Here is a 12,485-nt window from a genome sequence, read left to right as displayed (position 1 = left end):
GGTTTTGAAATGCAGAAGTGAACAATTGCAGTGTAAACTTTGACAGCGGTGAATGGGATTGAATACGAGATCACTGAAAATATTATTTTCTCTTACCGATTTGCTCCAAGTGCAAAAGAAAAAAATCCACTATTACGTTTGAATGACTTTCCAGAAGAGGAAAAAATAGAGAGGGTTGGATTAAGTCCGATAGAAGATTTACTGTCACACTCTTACCCCTCACAGCTGTAGTAATTACTTTTTTAAAACTAATTCCAGGGTAATGTAACAAAACGCATAATGTTATAAATTTTCACTCAATATTTAAAAAATTGATCGTATGAAAAAGATTGCGAGATTTACCCTGATTACGCTGTGATCAGGTCATCATTCAGTGAAAAAGGTCTGTTCTGAAATTTGACAAAATTCCGGTGACGGAGTTCCATCTTAACCATGTGTTGTACACTGAAGCCATTTTGTTTGTTAAAGCTTCCTCTTTAACCTAAACTCAAATGACAAAATTATTCCACAATTCTCTGTGGCTGTGACCACATAGACTTAAACATTGTTTGCTTGTTTAAAATATAAAAAATATTAACTTACCAGACTACGTGTCCTACTGTTGCATCCACCATGAGCAAGAGGTGGGAAAGAGGTCCACAGAGTTATAGCTGACCATGATATTGTCTGATTTATTGACGGAGTTGACGGAAAGTGAGGACACAACTTTGATAGGCAGTTTCAATGGAAAATATAATTAAAAGTGTAGTTTATGTATTGCGTGATATCTTAAAGATCCCTACCTTTCATTTGATATTTAGATTTATATATTGTTTTGCATTTGTAATCCCTTTGTTTGGCAGTTTAACATTGTGACCTCTTGCTGAGTACATTAATACGTGCTTCCAAGTATAGAGCATGCATTTAAAAAAATATATATATAATGAAATTATTAAATATATATATATATATATATATATATATATATATATATATATATATATATATATATATATATATATATATATATTAGTACTAAATGCCCTGATACACGTCCTTCAGATTTAACCTTTTCAGTATTCTTATTACTGTGAATTTCTTGATTTTTAATTAAAAAAAAAAAAACCTGCTTCCCCATCTCCCTCCAATCAAACCACACACACAATGACACGCACACCTACACACACGCACGCACACACACTCCCCTACCTACCTCACGCACCGACGCGTGGACGCCGCGCCGCAGAGAGAACGACAAAAGTGAGAGAATGAGAGCGCGCGCGTTCTAAGCATAAGTGGCAGAACGCGCGAGTGGCGGGGATTAGAATTCCCATCTCGTGACTAATAACGAATGGATTGGCGCGCTTTCTGTTCACAGAGATACGACACGAGCAGACTGTCATTGTAGTCATGGTGGCAGCGGCGTGCTCCCTCCCCGGGAGTGTTTTCCCTCTCAGTTCTGCTACGGCTGCTGGAAATGGCGCTGTGATGCTCAACAAGGAAGACGCAGTTGAAGCCGATGCTAGGGAGTAGACGGAGAAAGCGAAGAGTTTAAATTATTATCATAGTATTATCATAATCAACGTAGTTCCTGCGCTTGTCTTTTGGTGCGGATTTTTGTGTTTTAAAAAAGCGCTGAATAGTACCATGGTTAATTATCAGGATTACATTACTGTAATGCAGCTGGCTCTAGGGGTGACAGCCTACAACAGAGATCGTAGCCTGCCTCCGAGAAAACATATGTGGTGAGTATAAATTTAAGGGGTATTTAGTGATGCAGGTTGCCGGGACGCAATAATGTAATTATTGTAATTTTCCAATCTGAATGTTGAAATCTCATTGCTGGACTGCAGGCAGCATGTACCACGCTGTAATAGTGCAGGAAAAGGTGCAAGCAACGTTTTAAGTGAGGTAGAATGTGTGCATTATGTCATAAAGCTGCTTCTGTGTAGTGAACATTGCTTTTTTCTTTTCATTCACTTGTGTGTCATTTCATTCATAAATCACTCCAATACAAACCAAAGCATGAGTCAAATCATTGTGTATGTGTACTTTGAAATGAAATAAAAAGTAGCATGGATGTGTGTGTTTCTTTGCATTACATTGAGTGTTAACGTGTGCATTTCCTACACCAGCTTGTCATTGTGTGGTTTGGTATTCTTTATGTATGTTGTATATGCGTGGATGTGTTTTACTTCACAGTGCTATAGTGTCGTGTTTCTATTACACTGTTGAATTTCCCATTAATTTTTATTTGGTCACTCATTTGCCTCCTCCAAGACCTTTTTGTGTGCGCAGATTGCCTCTGTAATCACTATAGGATTACACTTTTAGTTAAATAGAGGACACAAGCGTTAATTAACTTGCAGTGGCTGTTATAGATAGAGATTTGTGTGTTTCGATTATCATGAGTCGGATAAGTGTATTGAAGATTAGTGTGTCACCACTGCACTCTCGTTGGGTCATAAGGTTTTCCGTTTCTTACTGGCCAACACATAGCCTATACTGTACAAACAACTAATGAATGTTGGATAATGAATACTTGCTACCCCTCCATAGCTTTTCAATAAGATCAAAGACTTAGGCCTTCTTGGTTATTGGACATTTCATTAACATTTTTAATAACCTAAAATCTTAAACAATGAACAGATTCAGTTAATTATTATCAGTGTAAGGCTAGTGAAGCTGTTGCACTATCAATTTAGTTGCAACTGCTATTAGAGCTAAACTATACTTGAATCAAATATCACTGGAAAGTCCATCCTCAACATAAGCACAAGCACCATTCTTCACCACAGGTGTAGCCCCCAAAACTCCAGCATAACAGACTATATTGATTTGAAATACCAATATAACAGAACATTAAACATGAACAAATCTCTCCCTTGATCAGTTTCATCAAATGCTACATTTACACCACAAAAATTATTCATGTAGTCACAGCTCAAATGTATTAAGTAAACTTCCATTTTACAAATTTAAATAGAATGCTCTCGAATTGTGTTGCCTTGGTTCATTTTAATTAAGTAAATTGAACAAGCTGCTAAAATCCTGGGGGGGTGCGTGTGTGTAATTAAGTAATACTGTCAGCAGAAATGCATATTCTATTAACTCCCAATCCCTAAACCTTACCATCAGTTTTGCATTTAATTTTAGAGTGTAAATGCAACCTCTGAATCAGTCTCACCAATATTTATGTGAACACAATTATGGTTTCCACAGGACCAGAAAACGTGTCTCGTGCAACATGCTATCAGTATAGTGCCAGAGGAAAATTTGATAACATTTGAATTAATACAAAAGTAATTCGGGGTTGATTTCAGGGTATATGAACATTCGGTAGCAACTTGTCAATTTCCTATGTGATCATGAGTGATTGTGAGTCAGTCTTTTTCAAAGAATTGGTCAAACTGGTTCACAAATCTATCTGAATGATTTATTAACGAATCAGTCTGAATCAAAGGTATCATTGGGAATTACAAGTGGTAATATGCTTCCACTTTTGAAAATTTCTTAATTGGCTCCCTTCTTTTCATATAATAAATATAATGTTTTTAGAGTTGTATTTTGCTGGATGTGGTTTTGAAATCCATACTAAACCTACTATGGCAAGCACCCAATTACCTGTCTTACAGAGCATTCTCTGGGCTCAGCAGGTTTATAGGCCGCACATGGGACAAATTTTGCCATGTAGCAGATTCACTCGGAGCTGTTCTAAGGTAAATAGTGCATCAACGTTCTCTCAGGCCACTGTAATTACATGCCAAAGAATCAAACCAGGAAAGAGATTGAAAGATCAAGAACGAACTAATGAACGGAAAATAACCAGTTAGCAGACATGGTCAAACAAATGTTAGGCCTGTGTTGTTGTAATGGCAATTGTCAGTGTAATGGTGGAATGGTGTCCAATGTTATTCTTAAAGTGCTTTTCTAAGTAAAGGAATTTATGCAGATGGTCTTGCTTTAATGATTGAACAACTATATGCATTTTGTTTCCCTTGGGGTTAGTAAGGGCAGCTAATTGAATGTTGCACGCTGGGTAATTCATTTGTAACTAAAGAGGAACAAGTTGCGAGTGCCCACATTTTGCTTCTTGTTTTCATTGTCACAGAAATATCTCAATCTTTTAGCACCCCTGCCCATTCCTTTAAGTTGATTGTGTAAGGTTTTAGCCTTAAATGGAGGTCAGTGTGTTTTTCTTGATGTCAGCAATACGCCAAAAGCTTAAAGAAGTACTCAAGCCAAAGGTATTCTGTATTAAGAGTGCCCATGAGTGCTACTGCTACAACATCAGAACACGACAGAAATCAACCATGTGAGCGAATGTAATTTGCTATCAAGCTGAGGTACTTAACATGACAAACTTTGAATAGCTATACAGGTAAATCTTGCAAAATCCACATAAATCCAAATGGATGATGAATCACCTTAAACCCAGAGAGACGTCCATGCGATGCTATGGTTGGATGCTGGTACTTGTTTGAGTTACTGTTAATTATTCATGGGCTTTGGAACATGACATTGCTGTTGTTTACAGGAATTTTCTCACCTCAAATCACAGTAAATTAAGCAACACATTGCTACAAAATATATCTGTTATGGATCTAAAAGTATTTTTAATTTTTATTTTGGGTTGACTTGATCTGGATGTTCTAGATAGGTTTTGTGAGACTCACCTTAAATAAAAGAAAAAATTATTGCTTCACATAAAATGCATCTCCAAAATATTTTTGGAACAGTAATTGACTTCTGGAAAAACCTTTCATGGATATCACATTTTGCATACATAATATAAAGGAGCTTTCGTACTATGAGACTCAAATGTACATTTCTCTGATCAGAGAATGATTAAGAATTCCTCGTCTTTGAGAGTTCCTTCATTAGGTTTGTTCCTAGGAGAGCCTCCCTGCCTGTGTCTTAAAATCTGTGCAATTTCACCCAGAAGACTTCAGGATCTATCCCAGAAAAGAGGTGAAAGGACATGCATAGAGCAGGCGAGTTCTCATGAAGTGAGTGAAGATTTTTTGACAGGGCATTAAGGAAGAAAGTTGACAGGTAGCATACATCAGTTTTTGCTTTGTGATATCAAAAGATGAAATATAGCTGTGTTATTTTCAAGTAACTTCATCAGTCATATAAACATTAGCAAGAATTGACTCATTGGGACATGACTGTAATAAACTATGTATTTGATCAAAGGAAATGATGCCTCTATAATGATGTAGATATCAGTTCTTTCTGGGCTCTTTTTGGCCACTCTTAGTGTTCATTATTGATTCATATTTAAAATAATAATTCACCCAAAAAAATGTATTATTTCATTACGTCCTCAACATTTTGACCATGGCTCTCAAGCTCCAAAAAGGACTAAAAACTCAAAAGCACTAGAAGTTTAGTCTATATGACTTGTGCAGAATATTCCAACTTTCCTGAAGTAATACGATAGTTTCTTTGTGTGAGAAACAGGCCGAACTTTAAGACGTATATCGCTGGTTATCTTGAAGATCTTAACACACAAGTACTGAAGAATCTGGACGCAAACATGTCTAATAAATGCAGTCACATTCGGTTACTACACACACAAGAACCAATTGCGTTTTAACATCAATGATGTCATAGCAACATTTTTGAATTTGGACACAAACACGATGTAATCAAAGTCAAAAGGAATTTTGATTGTGTTTTATAGTGTTAATACCTTTTTGAAGCTTGACAGATGTGGTCAATACATGGACTGTCATGGTATAAGAACAGCTGTGTAAAGATTCTTCAAAAAGTCTACTTTTGTGTTCCACAGAAAGAAAGAAAACAGCATATGTGTTTCGAATAATATTTGGTCCATAATGACTGAAACTATTGCTTTATTGGAAATGACCTTTCCAAAACTGCTGTCTTGCCTGTCATGAGTGGAAATAAAGAGGTTCTGTGAATGATGTCTGTTTTGAGTCCTGGAAGTATAGCAGATGTTCCTCCTCCCCCGCAGTCATAATAAACTATTCCAGAAATTAGCTTTAACTTGGTATTACGAAATTAGCAGCAGTTGCCCATCCTGAGGCTTATTTACACGTGCTTTTTAGCATTTGTATACTCTCTTAAATGTGAGCCGAGTGTGCGCTTGACTGACAGTAGCCACCGAGTTCAGAAGAAGCATCTCGATCACGTTTTAATTGCTAATGTCTTCCACCAGCCCCCCTTCCCACCAATTCCTTGCTCCTCATCTCCCATTAACAAGTGAAGTACTCATTGAGATGCTATGGAAGTACCGCTCTCCCATCAAGACAAATAAACGTCCATGCTTTCCACTTTCATACCATCCAGAATGATTATTTACTTCATTAGTGGTTGACGGTCATAAACCAAAAGCCGGGTAATAAAAAGCCTTTTCTTAAAGAAATGTTGTGTTCAGTCTGGTTTAAACACACACAGTTGAGCTTGTTCCTGGCTCCATCTGTGATGCCCTTGGGCCATTCAGGAACGGCCAAAGAGAATATCATAATAATGTTTGTGATAATGGAAGCAGAGATAATGTTGATGGCAGTCAGGGATGGCCAGTTTGTGGTGATGGGAAGATCGGATCATTTTACTGACATGAATCTTTGAGTCTTGTTCAGCAAAATGAAAAAAATCTTTATTGGAATCATTTCGGTCATTTGAGCAGAATTAAGTAAAAATGTTTACATTTTCAATAGCCAAATGCCCCCAACAAGTCTATTTACGCAAACTTTGATTATATTCCCAATAAGGAAAATGTATAATGCAGCCAAGGACAAAATATGTGAAACAGAAATGAGTTCATCTCTGGAATGTTCTTGTCCGAGTCGTTCGTTCTTTTGTCACGTGACAGCCGTATGTAAATAGCGCATACGGCTGTCACGTGACAAAAGAACGAATGACTCGGACCAGAAGACTCGAGAGGTGAACTGATCATTTCTATTTCCTGTGTGAGCAATGCGTAGCGTATATGGCTGTCTTGTGACAAAAGAACGACCGACTTGGACCAAAAGAGTTGAAAGGTGAACTAATAATTTCTGTTTCCTGTACAGCGCCTGTGCCAGTGTACATGCCAGTGTTTCCCAACCACTGTGAAATATTGTCAGGTGTGCCGTGGAAAATTATCAATTTCCACAAAATAAATAAATTCATGAAAAAAATATATAGGCCTATATTTCAAGGATCCAAACTCCTCACCTTTCGGAGAAATTCACCGTTTTGAAACCATAATCGGTGACTTTTGTGATTGTGAAGAGCAATGATTAATGTGCAAAAGTGAGTGATATTTAGGCCTATATGCGTTAAGGGTCTTTCTCGTGACTTGCTGCAGAATACATTGAAGTCTATGAAGTGACGTCACACCAAAGTGTTTTTCATACAAACATTTTTGCTTCACCAGTAATGTCTTTGAGAGTAGCCTACTAAGCAACAAGAAATATTTAAAAACTGTCCAAATTTGTGAAGAGACATTGAATGTGTCTTTTAATTAAATATTAGATTATCGTTTACGAATAGGCCTATCAGAGACCCCAGTTATTGAACTAATTTCAATTCACTAAGAAAAAGCTTAGACCTAAACGTAAACGAGTCCTTTTATTACGTTCTGCTATCAAAGCAACTGCTAGCTTTTTTCTCTCTTCCAAATACATGTTTTCAATGTTTATTGTGCACACCTCCCGCTTTTTTACGTGGCAAACTCGTAAAATCGCCCCTCTGTGATGCTTTCTGTAACTTGTCATGTGGAGGGCAATGCGGCGCTTGATGCTGGGTTCAGCCTCCAGAACCAAATTAAAATGGCCACGAGAAGTCTTCTGTCCGAGGCAAAGATGAATAATCGAATGACAATTGCCTCAGTATCAGTCTCCCTTGATGCATTTGATTACGCACAGGCGAGCACACAGTTTAAGTCGATGCGGACCAGGAGGAAGATTTGAGTTGTGTTCAGTTAATGTTTTTACTGGTTTTGTTCATATTTTAATCGTATTTGTATTTGTAATATTGTGTTGTTCATATGTCGTGTTCTAGTGGCCTCCGCTGTCACTGCGGGGGAAAAAAAACATTAATCTGCTTCATGTGGTGTCTGTTGTTCATCTGTTCTCTTCATAAATAAATAAATGCATAATCTGCTATATACTCGTCCTGTAAGTTCATGATTAAAAAATCTTATTATCATTAAAATATGAAAATTAAAATGTAATATATATATTATATTATATATATTACATAATAGGTTATAATAGATTATGACGGAATTTCTACGGCCCTGTCCGTCACAATGACGGACGATGAGAGCGTCGAACGCAAGCACTGAATGTTATTTTTTTTCTTCTTTTTTTTTCTGCATAGATAAATTTAAAAAAAAATTACAAGTAAACATGCCACTATGACAGAAAACATGGACAAGTTTTTGAAAAGAATAAATAGGCCTATTAATGATGGTTAGTCTATGTGGGACAGTGGTGTGCCATATAATGTTTTAGTCATAAAAATTGTGCCATGGCACAAGAAATGTTGGGAAACACTGGCCTATGCGAGGGGGTTGCGCAATGCACATGCGCAGCGAACACAAAATGAACGAATCCCTCTCTGAGACTACTCGTTCTTCTGAGTCACATAAAAGATTCGTTCAAAATGAATGAATAATTCATGAACCACCCATCACTACAGCTTTGTGGTCAGCATTGTTTCAAAGAAAGAAAATAATTTTTTCTTGCTTATCTCACTAATAAAATGAGCAAATACTACACAATTCGTCATAACTTCATTTCATAACGTGCAACTCATTTTTATAGCATGCAGTCTATCCAAATACATGCATTTCAATTAGTAAAATCAATTTGTATTGGGACTAAATTAAGGTGCTTAATTGTAGGTGCTAATGTAGTGTTGCTGAATTTCCATGTCCCAACATGCTTTGATTGTGACAATGAGGGGAGTAAATGTTAAAATCAAATATAATGTTAGGAGTTTTTGAGTAAGATGAGCAGCAATTGAGACATGTTAGTATTTAATGTTATATTATGTTGGGATTTAAAAGAGTTTAATTATGTTGGACTTTTGATTTACCATTGTGGTGAAGAGTGGAGCTTTTGCTAATGTTTAGGACGGGTATTTAAACATAATGTTTATGTTGTTTTACTTAAAGATCATTGACACTCTCTGCTGAAAAATAAACCAAAATAACAAAAAAGAGTCACTCTAAACTGATGTATTGGTCTTAGCAGGTGTTGCGTTCTGTTGGCTGATTTTGGGGGTTTTGGGCACTTTTCATCTGGTCCAGCTGGCCTCGAAGCTAAACCTGGAGAACCAGTTAGACCAGCTTAGGCTGGTTTAATAGGAATTAGGATTTACATTACATATTGTCATAAAATAACATTTAACGTGTTATATAAGAACATTTAGCATGCTAATACGTGCTATTGATAGCTAGGATGGTTTAAGATGTTTTTTTCAGCAGGGTATATGTTACATATAGTTAATAAAGGACATGTCGCATGCTAACAGGTGCTATCGCTAGCTAGGCTGGTTAAAGATGTTTTTTTTATAGCTGGGTATGTTACATATTGTTAGAAAGTAACATTGGTCTAGTCTGGTTTAAGCAGGGGTGGAAAGAGTACTGGAAAATCATACTCAAGTAAAAGTACTGTTACTTCCCAAAAAATGTAGTGTGAGTAGATTAAAAGTAGCTGTCCTAAAAACTACTTAAGTAAGAGTAAAAGAGTAGCTCATTTAAAAGTAGTCATGAGTAGTGAGTATTGAAAACCGAGTTGCAAAACATAAAACATGTTCAAACAATGTAAGAACACAAAAAAAAAAAAAGCTAAATAAGCAGGATCACGTGGCACGTCATGTCCAGCACAATAGAGGAGGTAGAGCAGGGATGGGAAACGTTGTTTTGGTACAGGGGCTACATCATGCTTAAAAAGGAATAATTTACCCAAAAATTTAAATCCTCTCATCATTTACTCACCCTCATGTCATCCCAGATGTGTATAATTTTTTTTCTTCTACAGAATTCTAAGATTTTTAGAAGAATATCTCAGCTCTTTTGGATCATACAATGAAAGTGAATCGGTGCTAAAATATTGAAGCTCTACAAATCACATACAGTAAATCAGGATAAAAGTATTCTAATCACCAGTGGTTTAATCCAAGTCTTCAGAAGCAATATGATATACAGTATGTGGTGAGAAACAGATCAATATTTAATTCCTTTTTTACCATTAATGCTCCTCCCTGCTCAGTCAATCTCCACTTTAAATTTCATATTGTTCTTCTTGTGTTTTTGGTGATTCACATTCTTCATGCATATCGCCACCTTCTGGGCAGAGAGAAGAATTTCTAGCAAAAATGGACTTAAATATTGGTCTGTTTCTCACCCACACCTATCATATAAATTCTGAAGTCATGGATTAAACAACTAGAGTTGTATGTATTACTTTTATGCTGCTTGTATGTGCTTTTTGGAGCATCACAATTTTGGCACCCCTTCACTTACATTGTATGGACCTACAGAGCAGAAATATTCTTCTAAAATTCTTAATTGTGTTCTGAAGAAAGTCATAGACAGATGGCAAGAGGGTGAGTAAATGATAAGAGAATTTTCATTTTTGTATGAATTATTTCTTTAAGTAGCACATGCGGGGCCACATTGTCCTCCTTTTGAGATACAATGTTCCACAATGATTTCGTTTTTGTATATTTTATGCCAATAAATAGTTGTGTTCTCATTCTAATGCATGATGCACAGTTTTCTAAAGTTTGTGACTGGTGGAATGTTCTGCTGAAGTATTGCTCTGCAAATGTTGATACTTTTCTATCTTTATAAAGGCTGAGCATAATTATAAATTATTTTATCATCTCTACTTTCCTGGTAATTTACTATACCAATTAACACACTCTCTACTTCAGGGGTCAGAATTATAAAAAAAGAACAATATATATATTTTTTATATTGTTATTAAAAATGTCACTGTTTTATTCTATTACATTAATACTTCTAAAGCTACTCAAGTTATTTGGCCAAAAGTAGTGAGTGGTTTTCTAATTTCCTTGTTAAAGGTTTAGGGTTAGTTTGTCACTTCTCACCAGAGCTTACGCTATGCCTACGTCATATGCCAGAACTCGACACTCTTGTGAACGCATGGAGGGACAAAACTGGAAGCCAGTGATTATAGTTTACAAAGTTATAAATATGGATATTCTTCTTACAAAAATGCGTGACTTCGCTTCAGAAGGCCTTTATTAACGCCCTGGAACTGTATGGATAACTTTTTTGATGGATTGGTGTGCGTTTTTGGGCTTCAAAATCTAAGGTACCATACACTCCCATTATAAAGCTTGGAAGAGCCTGGATATTTTTTTAATATATCTTCGATTGTGTTTGGCTGAAAGAAGAAAGTCATATACACCTAGGATGGCTTGAGGGTGAGTAAATTATTGGATAATTAAAATTTTTGGGTGAACTAACCCTTTAATGTTGTTTGATTAATAGCCTTTATATGACATAGCCTACTAGACAGTGCTCAATTTGGTTACATGTACACTTCAAGTCCAACATTTTGATGCAAATACTTTTTTTTTCCCCACTGTTTAAATTCACTTTACACATAAACGACTGCGTTTACATTAACTCCTCACCTTGACGGACATTTGCGGAATTATAAAGTGTATTTGATCATTTAGGCGCATTAAGGACATTAGCGCTCAAACATTAGCTGCCTGTCAATCAAACAGCAAGCAGCTATAGACGTCAGGAAATGAAAAGTCAATCTTATATATTTTATCTAGATCAACCAACCAGTGGTGCTCTTGCGATCCTGATTGATGTAATGAACACCGCTGTTCTAGATGTAGAACATAGGCTAAATATAGAAAATTACTCAAACATTTGATTGAGGACATCTCTCTTTTTTTCGATAAACATTCTTGATAATTTTATCCCCAGCCCTATTGATAACCTTTGCATTAATCTCTCACATCAACACAATAATCTCAGTGATAGATAGTTTCTTCAAATTTGAGGCAGGATTAATGCTGATATCTGGCTTGAGCAAGTTAAACTCAAATGACACGATCAAGCAATTCTCCTTTTTCATTGCGAAAAGTCCTTTCAAGTGCAGCCGGATATGTTCAGCTGTAAACTGTGCTTGAGGCATTCTCCACAGTTGCCGCCAGATCTGTAGCTGCCGTTCAAGCTTTGTATGTGTGATTTGATTTGACGGGAGTCACGAGAATCTCCCTAGCCAATCATGTTGATTTAAAAGAATTAAATCAGGGCAGGGAAGTAGCGAACACAGACGGTGGGAAAATAGCGCAGTAAAAGTACAGTTACAGCACTTAAAATGTACTCAAGTAAAAGAAAAAATATTTTATAATAGTTATTATAAATTACTTAAAAAAGTAAAATTCTTGGGAAAAAGTAGTTAATTACAGTAATGTGAGTATTTGTAATTTGTTACTTTACACCCCTGGGTTTAAGATGATTTTTCAGCAAAGTATATATTACATACAGT

General features: G+C 36.2%; 1 protein-coding gene across 10 annotated transcripts in view; it reads left to right on the top strand.

The window, feature by feature from the left end:
* Positions 1-1,205: 1,205 nt before the first annotated feature.
* Positions 1,206-12,485, top strand: part of tjp1b (tight junction protein 1b) — a 167,477-nt gene continuing 156,197 nt past the window's right edge. For 6 of the 10 annotated variants that reach the window (XM_052122812.1, XM_052122804.1, XM_052122800.1 and 3 more), the window contains exon 1: positions 1,207-1,724. In XM_052122812.1, coding sequence (XP_051978772.1) covers positions 1,627-1,724 — 98 coding nt within the window. In that variant the 5' untranslated portion in view covers positions 1,207-1,626. Of the gene's footprint in view, positions 1,725-12,485 lie in introns of all 10 variants that reach the window. The other 4 variants (XM_052122813.1, XM_052122806.1, XM_052122805.1 and 1 more) reach the window with 2 other exon arrangements.

Source organism: Xyrauchen texanus, chromosome 49, assembly GCF_025860055.1.
Source record: "Xyrauchen texanus isolate HMW12.3.18 chromosome 49, RBS_HiC_50CHRs, whole genome shotgun sequence".
Classification (NCBI taxonomy): Eukaryota; Metazoa; Chordata; class Actinopteri; order Cypriniformes; family Catostomidae; genus Xyrauchen; species Xyrauchen texanus.
This window is presented reverse-complemented; position numbering and strand designations above follow the sequence as displayed.